Here is a 22,013-nt window from a genome sequence, read left to right as displayed (position 1 = left end):
TTTCTTCTTGCATTTTAAGGATTTCTTTTTTCTGTGCTTAAATCATATGCCAATCTGAAATTATTTTTGTACAAAATTAAAATAGATGTGACTTTTTTCCCAATGACTTTCTAATTGCTCTAATGCCATTTAATGAATAATTCATCTTTCCCTTGTATATTTGAAATGAGTGGGTTACCATTGTTTTCAATGCCTCTTTTCTTATGATCCTCTTTGGTTCCATCTCTTAAAGCACCAGTGTGTATCTATCCTCTCCTTGTAACCACCAAAATCCTTGCTCAAAAAGACCAAAGCATCCATTTTAATTTTAGTTTAAATCCAGTAATATAACTTACTTCCTTTCAGAAAATTTGGATTTAGGAAGTTTTTTTTTTTTTTTTTTTTTGAAAAACTATTTTTATTTGGTATCTGACTAACTACTTAATTAAAGAAATGTTATACATTAGGTCTAGGTTAAGACAGAATTTGTTTGATGTAAATTAATCATTCCTGTTTCTGCAAATCAAGAGTTTATCTACCTATACTTAGCAAAAAACTAACCCTGAATTTGAAGATGTACATTTGATAGAGGAATGCATGACTTCACATGGTTCAAGTGAAGACAGTGAAAAATAGGTAAGCTTTTGACCTGTACTAAAATTCAAGCTCTGCCACTAATATTTCTGTGAATTTGGGAAAGTTACTTTACCTTTCTGAATCTTCATTTTCACAATTACAGAATTGAGATAATAATGGATTCTTCATGAAATATTCTTGGGTCTAAAGTCAACATATTATACAGTAGAAAGGTTTATATCACTGATTATGATAATGTATTTATGTGTATTGCAAAAATGAGTTAAATGTATGGGGTTGAAATGTATGGGGTTAAAACAGAAAATTCAAATTTTGTTCTTTAGAATAGTTAAACATTTGGTGTCTACCTTTCACATTTTCTTATGTGTTTATGAGCCATATATAAGACATTTTGCAAAAAATGAGATTATCATAGCATATTCTTATGCAGCTTAATTTTATTAAATAACACATACCTCCTCACACGTACATTTCTGTCTCCACCTAATACAGTAATTTTTGTATTATTAGTTGCAAGACATTTGTCTCTCATTTTGACAACAGGCATTTGTTCTCCTAAATGACAAAGCATTACATGAGGGTATAGTTTGAAAATAGAGTGAATATTTTTCTTCTTATTCTTCATATAGACCTCAACTACATTTTTTTAGATTTATTTATTCATTCATGAGAGCCACATACAGAGAGAGGTAGAGACATAGGCAGAGGGAGAAACAGGCTTGTTTCAGGGAGCCCCATGTGGGACTTGATCCCAGATCCCAGGATCATGCCCTGAGCCAAAGGCAGACACTCAACTGCTGAGCCTTAAAGCCCAATAAAGACATTTTGAAGTACAGGTTTCTTAATTTCTCTAATTGTAAGAGATAATAATGATGAATGAAAGCCTGAGGTTTAGGGTCAGACTAGGACCTAGCTATTACATTGAGGACTGTGTGATCTTGGATGAATCTTCTCAACAGTAAAATGGGGATAATAATCCTTTTCTGGACAAAGTGGTCTTTAGAATAGTTTTAGGATCATTAAAATGCTTACCAACTGTTAATCATATATGTATGTTTCTTATTTTGACCTATTATACCCAGAAAAATTGCATATATTATTACTTAAAACTGAGTGAAAAAATAAGTTGATATCAAGGAAATATTCTGGCTTATTGAAAATTGGTGATTATTTTTACACAAGTGTTAATTGTGTGCATATTTTTGCTCAAGATATATTCAAGGAAGTTTAGAACAGTTGAGGCTAAATATTTATTTTTATTTTGTGTTTTCAACCTGAGCAGCTTTGTTGAGGTGATGGATGTATTTGTGGGTGAATTTATAGTCACAAGTTTCATATTAGGTCATGAACCCAAAGAGATGTGTTATAAGTTTGAGGCTAAATCCAAGAGACTATTATTTTTTTCTATTGCTATTTGTCATGGTAGTGATATAAGCACTGAAGATGGAAACATAGTTTTTTGTTGCTGTTAAATTCAGAGAAATCAGATTATAGCTGATGTAATTTAGATGTTTGGAGGTGGGGGCATTTTCTGATAGCAAAATCTAATATATGTAGCTCCCAAAATGGAAAGCCTCTCTCAGGGGGATGACCTGCATCAGAGAATTTATTTTTCAATGTGGTGATGCTGACACCAACTTTAATACTGATTTTTTTTTAATGGAAGTTTTTTGATTGGAGGTGACTCAGATTTTGTATTTAGTCTTAACTGTGAGGGGAAGTGAGCAAAGGAGACATCTTTTCTTTCTGTACCCCAATGCCTTTAGCCTGAATTAATGTCTTCAACACTCATGTGCACTGCTTTAGTGTCTTGTTATTAATATTTCATATGCAATGGGCACCATAATAGTTTTCTTAACACTTACTTCATTGATCGGTATTCTACATGGTGAAGTAAGTGCTATCCTACTTATTTTATAGAGGACAAAACTTGAGGGGCACCTGGGGGACTCAGTTGTTTAAGTGCCTGCCTTTGGCTCAGGTCATAATCTCAGGGTTGTAGGATGAAGCCCTGCATGAGGCTTCAGGGGACTCCCTAGGGGAGTCTGTTCCTCCCTCTTCTTCTGCCTGCAGCTCTGCCTACTTGTTCTCCTCTCTCTGTGTCAAATATATGGGTGGAATTAAAAAAAAAAAAAGAGAAAAAAGAAAGAAAACTTGAGACTTAGGAAGTATAAATAATTTACCCTAAGTCACACAGTTTAAAGAGGGTAAAATCAATTAGGTATATCTAACTCTGGAGTTCGTATTTCCAGTCACCATGTTATAAGGCTGAATTACAGTAGTCATTGTGTGTTATACATGTTTAGCTGTCCAGAACTTAATAATTAACCTCTTTGTGGCTTGTCATCTTAGATACCAAGCCAGTGTCTAAATAATTGTTCAAAAAAAAAAATATATATATATATATATTTTAATTTGTAACACCTAGAAATTTCTAAACTCTACTTGGGAAAGAATGAAGATTTACATTTTAGTTATTGGCTTCTCAAAAACAAGTGACCATGACCACTGAAAGAGCACCTGTTATTGCTTTGTTTTCTGTTTTTTTTTTCAAAAACCCTGAACTTTTTTTTTTTTTTTTTTTTTTTTAGCACTGGCCTTTCATTCCCTCCCTCCTCTACTTGAACGTCTGGGAAAGGTAAGTTTCATTCTTGAGAATGGAAGATAATAATTCTGTGTTTCTGTTAAACTGAATGTAAAACTAAACCTTCTGCAAACATAACACATTCCTATGGTCAGTTTTGTGCAGAATCTATCAAACTTGCCATAAGTTGACTACTGTAAATTGAGTTTGGATGATCATTTCCTTCATTTTTTAAGAGTGTAATGAAAACAACTCACCATGAAAGGTAAAACTGGTTAAAAGAATCAACCCATATATTGAATAATCATAAGCTTAGATATATGATGTAGTTTCAAAGAAGTTTCTAATCTCCTGGGTTTGATATGAACAGTTACATATATTGTCTTCTTAAGATATAGCCTGAGGAAATGCCTTCCAGGTCTATCCTATATTCTTCTTCATTACCCACACCCATTCCTGTAGAACTATTTAATCTTTTCCACAAAGTTATCATGAGAAACTCTTATGCACTACTTCCTTTGGAACCATATGTTCTCAGTACACTTATTTTTATCACTTAAGAGGCAGAAAAAGCTTACATAAAATTCTAAATATATCCACTGCACATTTTAGATAATCCCCCACCTCACCCTTTTAAAGATTTATTTCTCTAATTGGCTTTCTCTCCAAATCTCCATACAGCTATTTCCAACTTTCTGAATTTTTAAATTTCACAACCTTTCTTCTCCCACCTTATTCTTATCAGACAAGCTCATCTACATATTAGAAAAACAGGAATAAAACAGAAATCATCAGAAGACATTTCTCTCAGCCTCCTGTTCCCAAAGTTACAAATAAGACCTTCATTTGATCTTTCTTCCTTTTTTCCTATTAGAAAGAATCACTTCCCCCCTTGAGCTGCAGAAAGTTAATTTTTCTGCCTTATTCCTCATCCCTTGCTTCCCACATTTTCAGGGGAAAAATCAATGATTTCCTCTATGTGTGTTCAACCTTTCACTCTCCATAAGTACCTTCCTTCCCTTAAGCTTTTAGACATGCTTACATTTTGGTCTAAAAATTTAAATATGAAAAAATGTAATGAAAAAATTAGAAAAGCTTCTCCGAGACATGGCAGTCCTTTTTGGCTAATGGTCCTTTTTGGCTGCTGACACAGCTAGAATTCTCAAGTTGGAAGAGCCCATGCTCAGTGTTCTCATTTGCTAGTCCTCAGAAATCAGACATGGTCCATGATTCCACTCATGTCAATCTTATCAGATCAAAATTGTCTGCCTATTGCTAAATAACAGTCCTTGTCATAGTTTACTTGAAATAATATCCAACAGCTTTGACTTCTTCCTCTTTCTTGAATGAAATGTCTTTGGCTTCCAGAAGACCAAGTTCTGGTTTTGTTTGCTGTTCTTTTGTACTAGCATGTCTTTTTACTATAATGCTTTAATACCTGAGGTTTTACTGATTCTAGGGAGACAGTCCTCTCGAGGGCTAGCCAATTCATAGAGATAGTAAAGGGCTCACCAGAGAACATACGTTTCAAGGAAAACTAACCAATCCAGAGCCCACACCCCTACTTCCTCTCCCCCATCAGGCTGTAATACCCCTGGCCAATATTCTCTACCCCAATCACTTCAGGGCTAGGTGCCAAATGTAGGAGAGCCAATACTCCAGAGTCTACTGAAATTATTTAAACTAATCATTTCTAAATCTGCATACCCTCACTCACCTATTTCTTCTCATGGAAACCACAGTATTAACTCTTGCCTAGGTTTCTTCATGATCCTGGTGCTTTCTTGCATGACCCTTTGTGGTATGGAGTGCCCCTTTAGAAACTGTGTAACAAACCACCTTTCCAATGGCAATCATCTCTTGATTTGTTGCCCTCACAAAATCAAAATAATAATAAAACCTACACTTTAAAATACTCCTTAGAAGATCTATTCCTGTAGTCATCCTTAAATTAATGATTGGATATCTCTCTACAGAGCCTTCTGGAAATTATTGGAAATACATGTCATTTATCATAACAATTAGAATGTTGGACTTCCAGCATTATTGAGAGCAGTGGGTCAGGGATATTAGACATCCTGAAAAACAAGAATAGCATTACAAGAATCAAGAATTTTCTATAGCCCTGCATACTTTTAAAATGACCTGCCTAGTATACAGATAAACTTTAAAATTTCATCATAGAATCCAACTGTTTTACATATATATGTACAAGATATTGCTTTCATAGTTTTAATCCAAGTGGGATTTGCCAGAAATAAAACTATGTCTTAATTTGAGGAAAACCATTTAATCCATAATTTTACCAGAAGTTCCATTATTTTGGAAAATCATGTCACAAAGGGCAATATCATAAGTGGAATTTGAAATGCTAATGGTACATAGTTGTATGAGTCTTTATTTCTTGATTCACCATGTTTCTACAATGAAGAGTAAAATCTTGATTCTTCCTTACTGTTTTGTGTGTAGAATTGTCCCAGAATTTACATATTGAAAGACATTTTTCGTGATAGATTCCTTTCATGTCTCTTTAATATTATATCTATGCCATTCTACTAATTTTTACTCTATATAAAGTTGTAGGTTTTATTAACTATGCATTGCATGCTGAGATAAAGGGAGCATCACAATACAGTTGATAGAAAAAAAATGGGCATTGGGTCTTATAACCGTATCAAGATACAGCATCTAAAATTCTGATTATCTTTGGGATTTGGTCTAGGACTTATTCTCTTGCCTTTCTACCTACATTCTCCAGGCAATTACATATGCTGAAATTATAATTGTTTTCAAGACTGTTTACTCATTGAATGCTCATGCTTTATCCCCTGCCCATACTTTGTACATAGCTCCAGACTCTTTATTCTTCTGCTTTGCTAGCACACCCATCCCATGTCTATGGCCTTCCAAAGCTAACTCAGTCCTTTGCTGAAAGGATCTCCTTTGCCACAAAAGTCTGCCTTTTTTAGTATTCCCAATCTCAAAAGGCAAGTGTCAGAGACATTGGTGCTAAAATAATTAATTATCTCCTTCTTCCCATACCTTAAAGGGGAGGGAGGGAGGGAGAAGAGGAGAGGATAGAGAAAGAAACGAGAAAGAAAGGAAAGAAAACGAAAGAGAATAGAAAGAACACAGAAACGTCAAAGGGGAGAGGAGAGGAGAGGAGGATAGCGAGAGTGAGAGCTTCGGGCGAGGTATAGATTCTAGATCTATCTATTAGCGAAGTGCTACTGGATTATCTATTCTCTTCTTCTATTTCTCTCTCTTACCTCTCTTCTCTTTCTTTCCTCTTCTCTTCCTCTTCTTTCTCTTCTCTTCTCCTTTCTTTCTCTCTGTCTCTCTCTATATATCTCCCCAAACATACACTGACTTCAAATTGCTTTCATCTTGCAACAAGGAAAATCCCCACATCTTTCTTCACTTACCATGTTGCTCTTTGAAACAAAAATCTCTCTCCTACTCACAGACAAGCTCCTCAGGAAGTAGACTAATCACTGTCATTACTGCCTCACTGTGCACTGGTGCCTCAACATACTGTAACATAGAACAAGCTCTCACTGTTCACTGAAAGTACTTTAAATAAAGTTGTCAATGTCTTTCTTGTGTGCTAAGTACAAAGAGTGTACCTCAGGCCTTTCATGCCTGGCTTCTCTGTGGCTTCTGAAACCGTTGATTACATTTTGCTTCTTGACACACTTTTCTTCGTTTTTATATTCCTTCTTCTTCCCTTATGTCTTGGAACCCCCTAAATCTCTGGCCCAGGCAACTCTTCATACATACATCTAGTCTCTAAATGTACTTTATGTGTAACATGGCTTGATCTTCTTTTCTTTCTGTCCTTTTAAATCTATGGATTTATTTGAGTTATTTCATTCATACTTTAGGCTTCAACTACCACATGACAAACAATTACTTCTCTTTTTCTTTAGCACAAACTTTCTTTCCTGTTCTGGCTCAATTACTTATTGAACATTTCTATATTCCATAGGATCTTCAAGCCTTTATTCCATATGATCCTGAAAGCTGAATTCAGCCATTTTATACTACCCCCCAAGCCCATACCATCTTATGTATTTTGGAAATTGGTGAAGTTCATCATCTAACACATTGTCCCTCAGACTCTCTATGTTTATGCACTAACATATTTCTGTATTTACCAATTCCTGTTAACTACTCCTACTTTTGGTTTAGACCTCCATGTTCAATTAAATTGAATTTTTCACGAATTTATTCTCACTTTCCTTGTGTGGTATTATCTTCTACTCAGTTTTACTTTGTACATGCACAAGAATTATTTTTCCAATAGTCAATACTGATTACATCATTTCCACCTTAAAAATGTTGAACGGTCACCAATTATTTATTGCCTATCAGATAGTTTATTTGTGCCATGCATAGTGTGGCATTCAAAGTCTTTCCTTTTTAGCTCCTGGTTTTCACCCAAGCTCCAACATTCCATTCTCCTCCATACTTCACTTATGCTCTAGCCTTGCCAAAAATTTTCTTTTTTTTCCCTATACATAATCCTTTTGTGCTTCTTTTTGTCAGATCATTCCCTCTTTTAGAAATACTTTTTTCTTCCCTTGTCCACCTGATAGTCATGTTTATTTTTCAAAGTCAGCTTAAGCATTACCTCTGAAGATTTCTTTAGCTCTTCTAAGCAACTTAGGAACATTTGTCACAGCCCAGTAACCTTAGCCTAATTCCATTTTAGCAGATATTGCCATATCATGCAGAGCAATTTGTACATTTAGAATCAACTACAAATGACTAAAACTCTCAAATGATGTATAGTAAAAGGCCTAGTATATATATTTTTTAATTTTAACAAGAAATTCTTAGAGGAAAGAGGAGAGGGGGCTTACCCTCCTTTTAGTTAGCTAAGACTATTTGTTTTTAAAGTATAATTTTTTTGTGGGGTAATTTCAATGTTTCGCATATACTATCTGCATGTTATCACCACAGACTAAACACTCTGTTAATCGTTTTATTTACCCCAAGTAGATACATGTCATGTAAACTTTCATTGATGTACTAGGACAAAATATCATATTTATATCATATCACCACTGACAACCTAAAGTCAAGTATTAATTATCACAATTCTTTTTTTTTTTTTTTATTGAATCCTGTATATAATTCAGGTATTGTGGTTTTTTTTTTAATTATTTATTTATTCATGACACAGAGAGAGAGAGAGGCAGAGACATAGGCAGAAGGAGAGGCAGGCTCCTTGCAGGGAACCCGGTGTGGGACTTGATTCCAGGACTCTGGGATCATGCCCTGAGCAAAGGCAGACGCTCAACCACTGAGCCACCCAGGCATCCCAGTTATCACAATTCTTAAAGGTCCTTTTCCTATTTCTTTAGCAGAAATATCTTACTGGCCACCTTCTCTATGAAATCCACCTTCCTGCTCTGTTCCACAGATCTCTTTCCATTGCTTATTGTCACACAACTGTTCCTACCCTCAAATAGTTGTTAGTAGCTTGTGCAGAGAAGTCCAGTTGTACTTATTTCAAGGTTTTTTTGTTTTGTTTTGTGTTTTGCTTTTTTTCCCCAAAAATCTACATTCAGGGCATCTTATCCCATAACTGAAGATTTCAAGATATTATATTTAACAAGGATGTTTTTTCCTAAAATTGGCTCCTGGATCATTTTTAACTTGTTTACATTGACTACGCTTTTCTTGAAGTCACAGACAAAAAAAAAAAAAAAAAAAAAAAAAAAAACTTCTCAATTTTTATACATACAATTTTCATTGTCTTCAACAAAGATTTATTCAATGAAAATTTATATGAATATGATAAATGTCAACTAAAGAGTGGACAACAGATTGTTTTCATTATTATTCATTTTTATTCAATTAGGTAAATCAAACTAATATTGTAGTTTTAATTTTTCATAATTATTCTTGAGAACACATTTCCTCTAAGTTGTTAAAATCCTTCAAAATTTTAGAAATTTCAAACAATTTAATTTAATTGATAGTGCTTTTTATCTTAGTCAAAAGCAATAATTAAGGTGAGTTTTAAAAATTATACTCTAAAAATAAAATACAATGAAAAATATAAAGTATGCTCTATGTCCCTGGTGTATTACTATCAAATTAGAGGTTTGGTATGTACCTAAACAAAGTACTAATGTTTTATAATCATATTATGTCAAAAGGTCTGGAACTCTTTATTTCAGACATCTTTGATAATACTTCAATATTAATGATAAAATAATATATCAATGATTTTTTTATATCAATGATTATAACAAAATCATAATTATGATAATAAAAGCTATCGTTTTGAGTATTATTTTATGTGTTCTTAACAATAACATGGAATACGGGGATTATTTTCACTTTTAAGGATACTACTAGCAGTTGTAGCCCTTTGAGAAGCCTCAGTTTAATTTACAAAAAGTGATTTCTTGTCCAGGTATTATGGGATAGGGCTGTTTCTACCCGACTTTCCCCACTAAATGCAAACTATAAACACTGGAAATATCAACAAAAAGAGAACTCTGAAAGATAGAGATTAGGGATCCAGGGCTGGAGGAACAACACTGTTGTGGTGGGTCTTTCAACTCCCACACAGCAGAAGACCACCTGTGGCAAATATTTTCCCATTTCTGTTTGTCAACAGCAGGCGGCCCAGGTAGGCTCATTCTTCTCCTAGACTGAGCAAAAGTCCCTCCCATCATCATCAGCAGCAATAGGGATTGATAAGGATCCCAGCTGATGATAAAACCAGCCAAGAGAAATTATCTCTTTACTCACTAAACCTGAGATGGATCTTTCCTCACCCAACATCCTCACACACATACACGCACATGCACACACTGAGACACCTGGGTGGCCTGGCAACACTGGGAGGGGAGATCATGTCACTATAAACATTATGGCCTAGGAGGTCTCTTTGTCCCCATGATCTGAAACTCCCTACATTACCTAGAAACAATACTACAAGGAAAACATAACCATTCTAAGTGTGTACCCACCAAATAGAACTTCGAAATACAAAAACACAAAACTTACAGCACTAAAAGGAGATACAGGAAAATCCAAATTTATTAGATCCTCAATGTATCTTTATAAGAAACTGATAAAATTAGTATATAGAAATCAGAGGGGATATACAAAAACAGCATAATTGACCACTAGGATCTAACTGGCATTTAAAGAAGACTTTGACCAACAACCATTAGCACAGTGTGCATCTTTTTGTGGGCCTGTGGAACATTTACCAAGGTAGACCATATCCATAAAATAAAACTTACAATATTTAACAGAATTAAAATTGTACAGATTCTGTTCTCTGACCACATGGAATTAAAATATAAATCAACATCAGAAAGACAAGAAAGTCTCCAAATACATAGGAATTAAACAACACACTCCTAATGACCCATAGGTCAAAGAGGCAGTGTCAAAAGAAATTAAAACAAATACCCAGAACTGAATGAAAATACAAGATATAAAAATGTCTAGATTTTTTTTTTTAATTTTTATTTATTTATGATAGTCACAGAGAGAGAGAGGCGCAGAGACACAGGCAGAGGGAGAAGCAGGCTCCATGCACTGGGAGCCCGACGTGGGATTCGATCCTGGGTCTTCAGGATCGCGCCCCGGGCCAAAGGCAGGCGCCAAACCGCTGCGCCACCCAGGGATACCAAAAATGTCTAGATTTTAACTAAAATGTGCTAAGAAGAAAATGTTTAGTGATAATAACTTACATTAGAAAAGACAAAAGGTCTCAAATCAATGCATTCCTACCTCAAGTAGAAAAAAAAAAGGAGAAAAATAGTCCCAAATAAGGCAGAAGCAAATAAATGAGAACTTAATGAAAATGAAGAAATGTGGGGAAAATCTGTTAAAAAAAGCAGTTGTTGGGGAGAAAAACATGAAATTGATTAATCTCTGTCTTTATTCAGGTTGCTATAACAAAATATCACAGAGCAGGTGACTTAAATAAAGAATCGAAATTCACTTCTCACATTCTGGAGTCTGGAAGTTCAGGATCAGAGTGCCCAAGTGGTCAGGTGAGGGCTCTTTTCTCAGTCAATACTTGTATCCTCACATGGCTAAAGGCTGTGGGGAACTCTGTCAGACCTCTTTTATAAGAGCACTAATCCCATTCATGAAGCCTCTGTCCTCATCTCCTAAACACCCTCAAAAGCCTTACCCTCTAATATCACCACCTAAGGAGTGAGGTTCCAACAAAGGAATTGGGCAGTATTCAGACCATAGCAAGTTCTAAGACTAACAAAAATAAAAGAAGTTACAAATTATCAAACTGAGATAAAAAGAAGAATGTCATTAGCCTGAAGCCATTTATAAGATAATGAGGGAATACTATAAACAGCTCTATGCTCATAAATTCAACAACTTTGAAGAAATGGACCAATTCCTTAACAAAAAGACCACAACAACTCAACCAAGATGAAACTGCCAAATTGAATAGTCTATATTTGAAAATCTTCCCCCAAAATATCTCCAGGCCCAGATGGTTTCACTGGTGAATCCTATCAATTAGAGAACTGGCACCAATTTTACATATTTCTTGCAGAAAACAGAGGATGAGAACACTTCCATCACTTGTTGTGTAGCCAGTTTTATTGTAATGCAAAAAAAAAACAAAGTACCGAAGACAAAACTCATTCTCTTTCTTGAGTTTAGACGTGAAAATCAACATAATTTTAGCAAACTGGATCTAGTAATAAATAAAATGATTATATACCAAACCAGTGGGACTTATTCCAAATATGTAAGACACATAAAAATATGTGTCCTTGTGTCCCTTTGGCTTTCTCTTTCTCTCTCCCTCCCTCCTTCCTTCCATTCCTTCTCCTTTTCTCTTTCTTTTTGTGATAAGATTACTTAACATGAGACCTGATTAACGAATTTTTATTTATTTCTTTTAAAAGATTTTATTTATTTATTCATAGAGATGCAGAGAGAGAGAGAGGCAGAGACACGGGCAGAGGAAGAAGCAGGCTCCATGCAGGGAGCCCGACGCGGGACTCAATCCAGTGTCTCCAGGATCACGCCCTGGGCTGCAGGAGGCGCTAAACCGCTGAGCCACCAGGGCTGCACTGATTAATGAATTTTTAAAGTATTACACTAAATTGTTAACTACAGGCACTGTTATACAACAGAAAGTTAGAACTTAGCTCGACCCACTGACAGCAATTACCCATTTTTCCCCTTCCTCCAGGCAACTACCATTCTGTTTTCTGCTTCCATGAGTTTGCTGTTTTGTATGCCTCATATAAGTGGAATGATGCAGTCTTTGTCCCTCACTGCCTGATTTATTTCACTTCCAGGTCCATCCATGTTGTTGCAAATGGTAGGATTTCCTTCTTTTTTTAATGCTGAATAATGTTCATTGCATATATTTGCCACGGTTTTTTAATCCATTCTTCTGTCGATGAACATGTGGGTTTTTCCCTCATCTTGGCTTGTGATTGATACTATAATGAACTTAGAAGTGCAGATATGTCTTTGAGATCCTAATTTTATTCTTTGGATATATATCTAGGAGTGGGATTGCTGAATCATATGGTAGATTTATTTTGAATTTTTTAGGAAACTTCATACTGCTTTCCATAGTGGCTAGACAGATCATTTACATTTCCACAAACAGTGTCCAAGGCTTCCAATTTCATCACATACTCACCTACATTTGTTGTCTTTTGATTTTATGATAATAGGTTTCCTAACATGTATGAGGTATGTGGTAGCTTATTGTAATTTCTATCTGTATTTCCCTGATAGTGATTTTAAACATCTTTTTGTAGACTTCTTGGCAATTTGTAGGTCTTCTTTGAATAAATGTCTATTCAAGTCCTTTGCCCATTTTTAAATTAAATTGTCATTTTATTATTAAATTATGGTTGTTTCTTGTATCTTTTGGATATTTACCTTTATTGAATATGTGGTTTATAAACGTTTTCTCTCATTCTGTGGATTTCTCTTTCACCCTGATGACAATCATTCTTTTGTGGTTTTATTTTTATGTAGTCTCACTTCCACTTGTCTATTTTTGCATTTGTTGCTTGTGCTTTTTTTTTAAAGATTTTATTTATTTATTCATGAGAGACAGAGATAGGCAGAGACACTGAGGCAGAGACACTTTCCACAGAAACATGTGGGACCCGATCCTGGGATTCCAGGGTCATGCCCTGGGCCGAAGGCAGGCGCCAAACTGCTGAGCCACCCAGGGATCCCATGTTGCCTCTGCTTTTGTTGTCACATCCATGAAATCATTGCTGAGACCAAGATCATAAAGCTATCCCCCCCATGTTTTCTTCTAGGAGTTTTACAGTTTCAAATCTTGTGTTTCAAGTCTTCAATCCTCTTTAAGCTGATTTTTGTTTTGAATGGTGTAAGATAGGAGTCCAATTCCATTGTTTTGAAAATGGATAGCCTTTTTCCCCAAATCATTTATTGAAGAGACTACTCTCTCTATATTTTCTTACACTCTTATTTCAGGACAGTTGACTATAGATGTGTGGACTTGTTTCTGGTCTCTTTATTGTGTTCCATTGATCTATAGGTCTATTTTTATGCTAGTACCATAGTTTTAATTATAATAGTTTTGGAACACTGATTTTAAAAACAGGAATTGTGATGCCTCCAACTTTGTTCTTCTTTTTCAAGATTGCTTCACCTCTTCTGGGTCTTTTTTGTTCCATATGAATTTTAGAATTTTCTTTTTCTATTTCTGTAAGAAATGCCATTGAGATTTTGATGGGAATAGCATTGAATATGTAAATTGCTTAGGGTAGTATGGACATTTAACAATATTAAATCGACCCATGAATCTAAAATGTCTTTCACTTATTTCTTTTTTAAAATATTTCATTAGTGTTATATAATTTATAGCTTATGAGTCTTTCACTTCCTTGCTTAAGTTGACTCCCAAATATGTTATTCTTTGTGATACTATTGTAATGGCCTCATTGCATTCGTTGATATTCTGTGAGAATACATGTAAAAACACTTTTAAGAGAAATATAAATAGAAATCATAAATTTCACATATTATTTCTCTAAAATATGGTGAGAAATGATAATAAAAAAAACTTTTCCACAGATATACTTGTGGGGGAAGTGACTATATCTCTCTTAAGAACACAAGGACACGGATCTTAATTTAGAAATTTTATTTGTTGATGTAGAAAGTAGCAAATAAAACATACTTATTTACATGATTGGAATTCAAATCCCTATTTCCTTTAAAGGCCTAGGCAAAGCCTAATGATATGGTATCAGATGAGTGTTTAGTATTTACTTTAGTAGCATTTAGGTATCTCTATATTTAAGAAAAATATGCTTCAATCATTAAAACATACCTGCCTCACTCCAAAACAATTAATTTCAATCACTATAAAACAGAGCTCCTATAATACTTCAAAGGTTACTTGATGCTAGATATAATTTATATGAAAGCGTAGACATTAGAAATTTTATTTAACAACTGCTTGTTTAGATCTACCTTTCAGTCCTTTTCATAGTAATTTCACTAGTAATTGACTAGTAGATCCAATAACTACTCAGGATTCATATAGATTGCATCTTTATTTATTGGTTAATTTTTGTTATTGTTGTTGATACCTTGATTTTATTGTCATCACCCCTATTTTTCAGATGTGGTCTCTCTGTAGTTGGCTTTCTCCATTGCATTCTCATGTAGATAGGCCCAGATCTCTGGCCTCTGCCACTGACAGGCCACTGCTTGGATCATCAGAGCTCTCTGGGGTCTCTTGTTCAGACTCCAGCTGATTCTGATGTATTTTCTTGTTTGTTCTGTAGTAACAGACTATTATTGTTGGATTTTTCGTGTTCTTCATTTTATCCAAATTCTGTTGATGGCCTAATGTTGCTCTTATGACTTCCTTTTGCACCTGCTAGAAAAAGAAGATGAAGCCATAAGGACATTAGTTTGGAGGAAGAGGAGGGAGGGTGGATGGCAGGGAGGCTTTATAAGAAGGGGTATGAGTTGCTAGACAAGGAGAGTGTAGGGGTTGTAGGATGGAAATCTAAAGAAGAGGAGAAGCATGAATAGAGACATCTTACCTTGTCATTTTTTTTGTTGTCGGAGGGACAAGAAATGTTCTGCTTTTTCCTTCCTTTGGTGCATGGCATTCGGCGTTTCATTCTCATACTTTGATTGTTCTAGATTTATGCTAGGCTTTTATGGTATGTGGATCTTATCACCATATTTAAGCCTCCTAGTGATCTATCTCAGGGCTTCCTGACTTTCATTTATGTACATATACACACTTTCCCTTAGACAATGTGGAGTCATATCCTTTGGCTTTGGTCATCAAAGAACTGTTCCAGCCAATGGGTGGCTTCAACATCACAAAGCGTTACTTCTGACATCTTTGTGGGTGGGGGGATATAGGTTTGATGCTGTGGTCAGTTCTTTAGCAACCCTAAAGATAGGTCCTAAAATGACCTGTAATTCTTCTTTATCTCCAATATACAATTCTGATGGCAAACATGACATAAAGAGGGAGTTTCTTCCATTCATGCTCCATTACACCCCTATTCTGTGGTTCATTTGGTTCTTTCTCACTCTTCACCATTACCTTTTATTGTGAATTTCTTTTTTTTTTAAGATTTTATTTTATTTATTCATGAGATGCACAGAGAGAGAGAGAGAGAGAGAGAGAGAATGGCACAGACACAGGCAGAGGGAAGAAGCAGGCTCCATGCAGGGAGCCTGATTGATATGGGACTCGATTCCAGGTCTCCAGGATCATGCCCTGGGCTGAAGGTGGCACTAAACTGCTGGGCCACCAGGGCTGCCCTTATTTTGAATTTCTTATCTAAACTTTCTCCAAACTAATGGGGCCATATTTAAATCTATAGATATTTGTTCTTTATTTTTTATTTTAATCACCCATTGCTCATCACACAAGTGCATTCCTAAATTCCCATCCCCTATTTTACCCATCTCCCCACTCACCTCCCTTTTGGTAACCATCAGTTGGTTCTCTATAGTTGAGTCTGGTTTTTTTTGTTTGTTTGTTTTGGTTTGGTTTTTTTTTTTTTTTTTTTTTTGGTTTATTTGTCTGTCTGTCTCTCTTTTTTCCCTTTGTAGTCTATGAGGAGATCTGAATTATCTCATTTTCCCACCACAAACCTTTCCTATGCACTTTGAAGACCAGTTACTTTTTGGTTACTGTCAGGCAAATTTTTTTTTAAGATTTTATTTATTTAGGGACACCTGAGTGGCTCAGTGGTTGGGCGTCTGTCTTTGGCTTGGGCCATGACCATAGGCCTGAGATTGAGTCTTGCATTGGGCTCCCTGCAGGTAGCCTGCTTCTCCCTCTGCCTATGTCTCTGTGTCATAAATAAATAAATAAATAAATAAATAAATAAATAAATAAATAAAATTTAATAAGATTAATAAGATTTTATTTATTTATTTGAGAGAGAGAGAAAGAGAGAGAACAAGCAGGAGGAGGAGTGGATGGGGAGGGAGTGGGAGGGGGATTAATCTCAACCAGATTCCTCACTGGGCTCAGAGCCTGATGTAGGACTCAATCTCACAACTCTGAGATCATGTTCTGAGCCAAAACCAAGACTTGATCACTTAACCAATGGAGCCACACAGGCACCCCAGTCCAGGCAACTTTTCTATCCATCTCTTTCTCCCCAGGGTTCATGTAGATCTCTTCAATTTTTGGTTTTCATTCTGAAATCACTGCCTGACAGCTGTCAAGACTTCAGTGACTTAGTTTCTCTACTGGGTATCTTCATCTTGTTTTAAATATGGAATGCATATTCATGTTAGTATATGTAGTATTCTGACATGGGTTTTACCAGTGTAGAGGGACAGGGGAAGGTATTCATAGGACAAAAGTTGCTCTGAGTGTTTAAATGCAAAACACTACAAGCTAAAACTGACTTGTGCACCCAGAGTAGGGCTAACTCAACTTATCCTGGAAGTTTTGTGCATTGTAACAAGAGAAAAAGAAATAAGATTGGTAAAGGAGAAGTAAAAATGTCCTTCAAAAACTATGACAGTTGGGGCACCTGGATAGTTCAGTGGTTGAGCATCTGCCTTTGGCTCAGGGTGTGATCCTGGGGTGCTGGGACTGAGTCCTGCATCAGGCTTCCAGGAAGCCTGATTCTCCCTTTGCCTATGTCTCTGCCACTCTCATTTTGTCTCTCATGAATAAATAAATCTTTAAAAACAAAAACAAAAACTATGAGAATTTATGTACTATCAATGTGAAAAAAAGCTTCTATAACTAATAATTGAATGTATCGAGGTTGCAGGATATAGAATCAATACATAAAGTCAATTGTATGTTTTTATATTAATAAACAATTACAATTTTTATTAATAAGCAATTAAATTAGTTTATTAAGAATTAAAATTTAAAAGTGTAATTTAAAATATTACTAGAAAATAAGAAATACTCAGGGATAAATTTGACAAAAGGTATAAAAGACCCACACTAAAAGGTATAAAACATTGTGAAGATACATAAATGACGTAATTAAACAAATGGAAACATATACTTTGTTCAAAATCCCAGAAAGACTTTATTTAAAAGATGTACTTATTTATTTTAGAGACAGAGTTGGGGAGGGTAGAGTAGAGGTAGAGGCAGAAGAGAGAATCCGAAGCTGACTCTGCTCTGAGCATGGACCCCAACGCGGGTCGTAATCCCTCAACTCTGAGACCATAATCTAAGCTGAAACCAACAGTTTGATGCCTAACTAACTATACCACCCAGGCACCCCCCAGAAAAGCTTTTTTAACAGAAATTGACAGTTATTCTAACATTCATATAAAAATTCAAAAGACCTAGAATAGCCAAAACAAAATTCTAAAATGAGATGAATTCTGAATAAATCCTGTGAAGTAAATCAATGTCAATGTTCTAATTTTAATAATGCTCTGTGATTATACAATATTTTATCACTGAAGGAAGCTAGGTTACACACAGGACTCCCTTGTATATAACATTGAAACTTCTTTTAAATCTATAATTATTTCAAAATTAAAAATTAATAGAAGCAGCAAGAGAGAGAGCTAAGGGTACCAACAGCATGCCTCCAGAGTCCTCTAACAAGAATTCACACAACTTCATAATGAGAAAATAATTGGATTAGAACCTTGATTCTTGATCCAGTTTTCATGCAGCGCATACATCTTCATCTCATACACTAGAACATCAAGAAAGATCCTAGCAAAATGCCCTAATGATTTCCAGACAAAACAAATTTATAGCATTCCCATGACCATAGACTAAACACTACTAAATAAAGAGAATGCTGTTACTAAGGCATACTTTTTCTTAGTGTGTTCCAGATGATGTCTAGTGATTACCACTTCCATTTATTAAACGTACACAAGCCAATTTTTAAGGTTTTTCTTTAACTCTTGTCTGCAATAATGAGAATACCATGTCATATATGTACTATATATACATATATATAGTATATGTATATATATATGTATATGTATATACATACATATATAATCAACAGACTACATCAAATAGAGATCAAAATGATTAAAATTGTTGAAAATAACATCCTTCCATTCTCTTAAGTAACAGTTTTCTAAATTTGCTTACCAAAAATATATTGAAGGTTGTACTACTACCCAGTGAAAATTCATCAAAGCATTAGGAACATAATCAGTCTATGCTCTGTACTGAAATATTGTAATTGATTCTATAAAATAATCCCTGTTGGACTCTTTAGTGATTCTCTTTTAAATTTCTCACCTAAATGAATGAGAAAAAAAAATTAAAGGCCATCAATGGACACTGAGTTCGTTTTTTATCAAAACTTTCCATTTTGATGTGTTCAGCTTTCAAGACTAATCTTCATCATACAGGGTTGAGGAACACATTCAAAGTGACTCTCCCGTGACACAATGCAAGTCAGAGACAGCTCCAGGCCCCCCAAATCACATGCTCCTATTTTCCGTTTTGTTTCTTTTTTCTAGGCTTTTGTACAAGTGATATTATCAACTGACACTGATTTCACTATAATAATAACCCTCAACTACATCTGCAATGACTTTCTTTACACTATTTATTTTTTAACTATAGAAGGCAGGTTTGAAAATTACACAGAGCACCAGACATGGGATGGAATCTGCTTGAGAATTTGCTTCATTCTGGCCACAAAGGGCAAGGTGTCAGAAGCCAGCCCTCCAATTTCCTCAAGGGCAGTTAAAGAGAAATAGACTGGGAAGAGCTGAGGACCATGGAAGGGGGTACTTCTTACAAGCTTTGTGTGGGACTTGCTTTAGGAAATACCAACACCATCACCTGCACTGTGACCACTCGTATCACTTATAACACTGCTACTACTAATGGCAACAGAGACCATGTACCAAGAACGTACTACATGCCAAGCTCTATTCTCAGCATATAGTATCAGTCAGAGCCCAAACAGGAAACAGTGCACACAAACTGGAATAATTTGACAAAGAAAAGGTTATGGGGAGACCATCAGCAAGACTGCCATCACAGTGTTAATAGCAGCTGCATTGCTATTACCTCTGACCTAAAAAGAAAAGAAGATGGAGTGGTCCCTGGAACCTAGAAAGGTCGATAATCATGAAGAAAAAGCCATCTTGAAAAGAGCAGTGGCCTCTATCAAGAAACTCAGCCAGCCCAAAGTGATAAGCAGAGAGGAAGACAGGAGATTAAGCACCCTGCCCTCACTGTCCTCCCTACCCCAATTCTCCTTGAGACTCCCCAGTAATCAAACCCAGTGAATTCCTGAGGGTCAAGAATGATATAATCCACAGGAAACAGCTTCCCTGGACAGAGAGCTGGGTCAAGAAGAGTGGATAGTGGATCTGAAGGGCAGAGGGAATATGTCTAGCAAGATGCAAGATGCACAACAATGCCAGGAAGTGGGTACCAATTGTAGTTCAGAAGGAAAAGTTAGGGAATTGAGGTCCTGAGAATAATCCATACAACATTGTGAAACATGATTTCTAACTCCTGTTCTTCCTGCCCCAAGTCACGCATTCTTTCTGGGACTCTGGGTAAACTGTGTATCCTCCCTCATCATCAATTCCCAATCTACAAAATAAAGAAATTGAAATAACCAATGATAACTTTTAAAAATATGTTATCATTCCATAATTCTTACTTTTAATATTATAATTCCTTTAAGCTTTTAATCATATTTTTATTAGCTTTTAATCATATTGTGATTCCAGCCAACCAGCTTACAACGCCAAAGTATAAAACTCTGTGTGGGACTACCCTGGCTTGAGCTACCCTCCTGCTCTTCTGATTCAGTCATCCCTGGGAGGGCACCAGACCCAGCTGGCACCAGTTGGCTAAATCTGGAGGATTATTTCAACAACAAGGTGCTTTAGACAGAAGTAAACCACAGAACAAAGACCATTAACTCACTCAATAATCCTTGAAAAAGCACATGTTCTGTGTTGAGCGCTGCACTAAGCACAAGGATGCAGAGACTGATAAGACATGGTACTTGTCATGCACTTTTTGAAAATCTCTCTGACCCATGCCTTCCCAGACTTCCACATATGGCATAGTGAAAAGCAATTTCCATACTATTAGAAAATAAACCTCAACCCTTAAAATCAAGCATTCTGAATTTTCAGACATTTCCTATAAGGCTCAACACTTTAAGGTTTTTCTCCTCTCAGATGCCTAAAGCTAAGGAAGTATAATCTTTTATTACTATGCCAAATATGAAAAATGCTTTAATGCCACATGATAAATGGAAATATTAGTTTGCAATAAGAAATACCTTCAATTGTACATATCAAGGAAAGAGAAAAAAAATTGTGATTTTTTTCCCCTGTGGCCTGACAAGCTGAAAGAATATTTTTTTATTCCACAAAGGCTATCTGGGGAAAGTTTTCCAGGAAACAATGCTAGATATTGAGGCATTTTTATGGAGAAAAGAAAATCGGGCTATTAAAAGTTTGCTGTATGTCAATTATATTTCAATAAACATTATTCTAAGCACAAAAGTTTTTTGTCTATATAGAATATTTTTTCTATGTTAATTTTGTCATGTTATCAGTGACAATGTAGAATGTAACAAAGTACAATTATAAATAATTAGAATTGTAATTTGCCCCTACATTTTTCTTTGCCCCACATCTATCCTGATGATAAGAGTTTCCTGTTCTACCCAAGTTGTAGATTCTATTATTTTTCTCAGGTTTTCTGAACTCTAAGTGGAATGGCATTATTTGAAGGTCAGTTCAAAGATAGAGAAACTGACATTGTCCATACTTTCTGCCCAGGGTGAACTTCCAACGTGTTTTCTCCCTTGAATTGATGTGTATCCAACCAAACAGGCTTTTATTCTCTTTTTTAACTATAAAGATTAAACGGTTTGACATGTTAAAAATCATTTTATCAATTTCTATAGCCTTAATTAAATTGTAAATTTCAGGAAATTATAATACTAATCAGGAATGTCATAAAGCCAATAAAGGCCAGGCTGGCATAAAAGATGATCCCACCATTCCATGCATAACCCAGCACCACAATGCTGCCTACATTCAGCTTGGAAAAAAGTTCTTCATACTGACCGTGGTTTACTTCCCTCTTCCCAAATAATGGCTGTTCTGAATATGTTCACTTTGCAGATTCAACATATTCATCAGACATACATCCTTTGGTTAAAGACTGTTGAGTTCACTATCTCAGTAACATAAACATTTAAGATGGATTGAAAATTTTGCTTTAGAACTGCCTTTCCAATCATTACACAATATGCAACTTTTTCCTGTGATTTGCTAACACATAACTACAGTATTTTGTATAATGCTTTATATTTAGAGACCATTTGTACTTTATAAAGCCTATCTTTCTAAT

At 35.4% G+C, this 22,013-nt stretch overlaps 1 protein-coding gene and 1 long non-coding RNA gene across 3 annotated transcripts; one reads left to right on the top strand and one right to left on the bottom strand.

Moving 5' to 3' along the window:
• Positions 1-486: 486 nt before the first annotated feature.
• On the top strand, positions 487-12,137 carry LOC111093508. The gene is made up of 4 exons (XR_005381966.1): positions 487-615; positions 3,168-3,214; positions 11,086-11,193; positions 12,100-12,137. It is a non-coding gene; the product is annotated as an uncharacterized LOC111093508 (long non-coding RNA).
• Positions 12,138-14,714: 2,577 nt separating this feature from the next.
• Positions 14,715-15,482, bottom strand: LOC100683655 (sperm protein associated with the nucleus on the X chromosome N3). Of its 2 annotated transcripts, none has more exons than XM_038581119.1 (2): positions 15,232-15,482; positions 14,715-15,062 (listed from the first exon to the last, which is right to left on the bottom strand). In XM_038581119.1, exons 1-2 carry the CDS (start codon positions 15,316-15,318, stop codon positions 14,841-14,843), a joined length of 309 nt encoding a protein of 102 aa, XP_038437047.1. In that variant the 5' UTR covers positions 15,319-15,482; the 3' UTR covers positions 14,715-14,840. The 2 variants fall into 2 exon arrangements, with proteins under 2 accessions (XP_038437047.1, XP_038437048.1); XM_038581120.1 differs by having other exon boundaries at positions 14,715-15,059.
• Between the last annotated feature and the right edge of the window lie 6,531 nt (positions 15,483-22,013).

The sequence above is a fragment of the Canis lupus genome, chromosome 31, assembly GCF_011100685.1.
Source record: "Canis lupus familiaris isolate Mischka breed German Shepherd chromosome 31, alternate assembly UU_Cfam_GSD_1.0, whole genome shotgun sequence".
NCBI lineage: Eukaryota > Metazoa > Chordata > Mammalia > Carnivora > Canidae > Canis > Canis lupus.
Note: the sequence above shows the minus strand (reverse complement) of the source record. Positions and strands in the feature narration are given on the sequence as shown.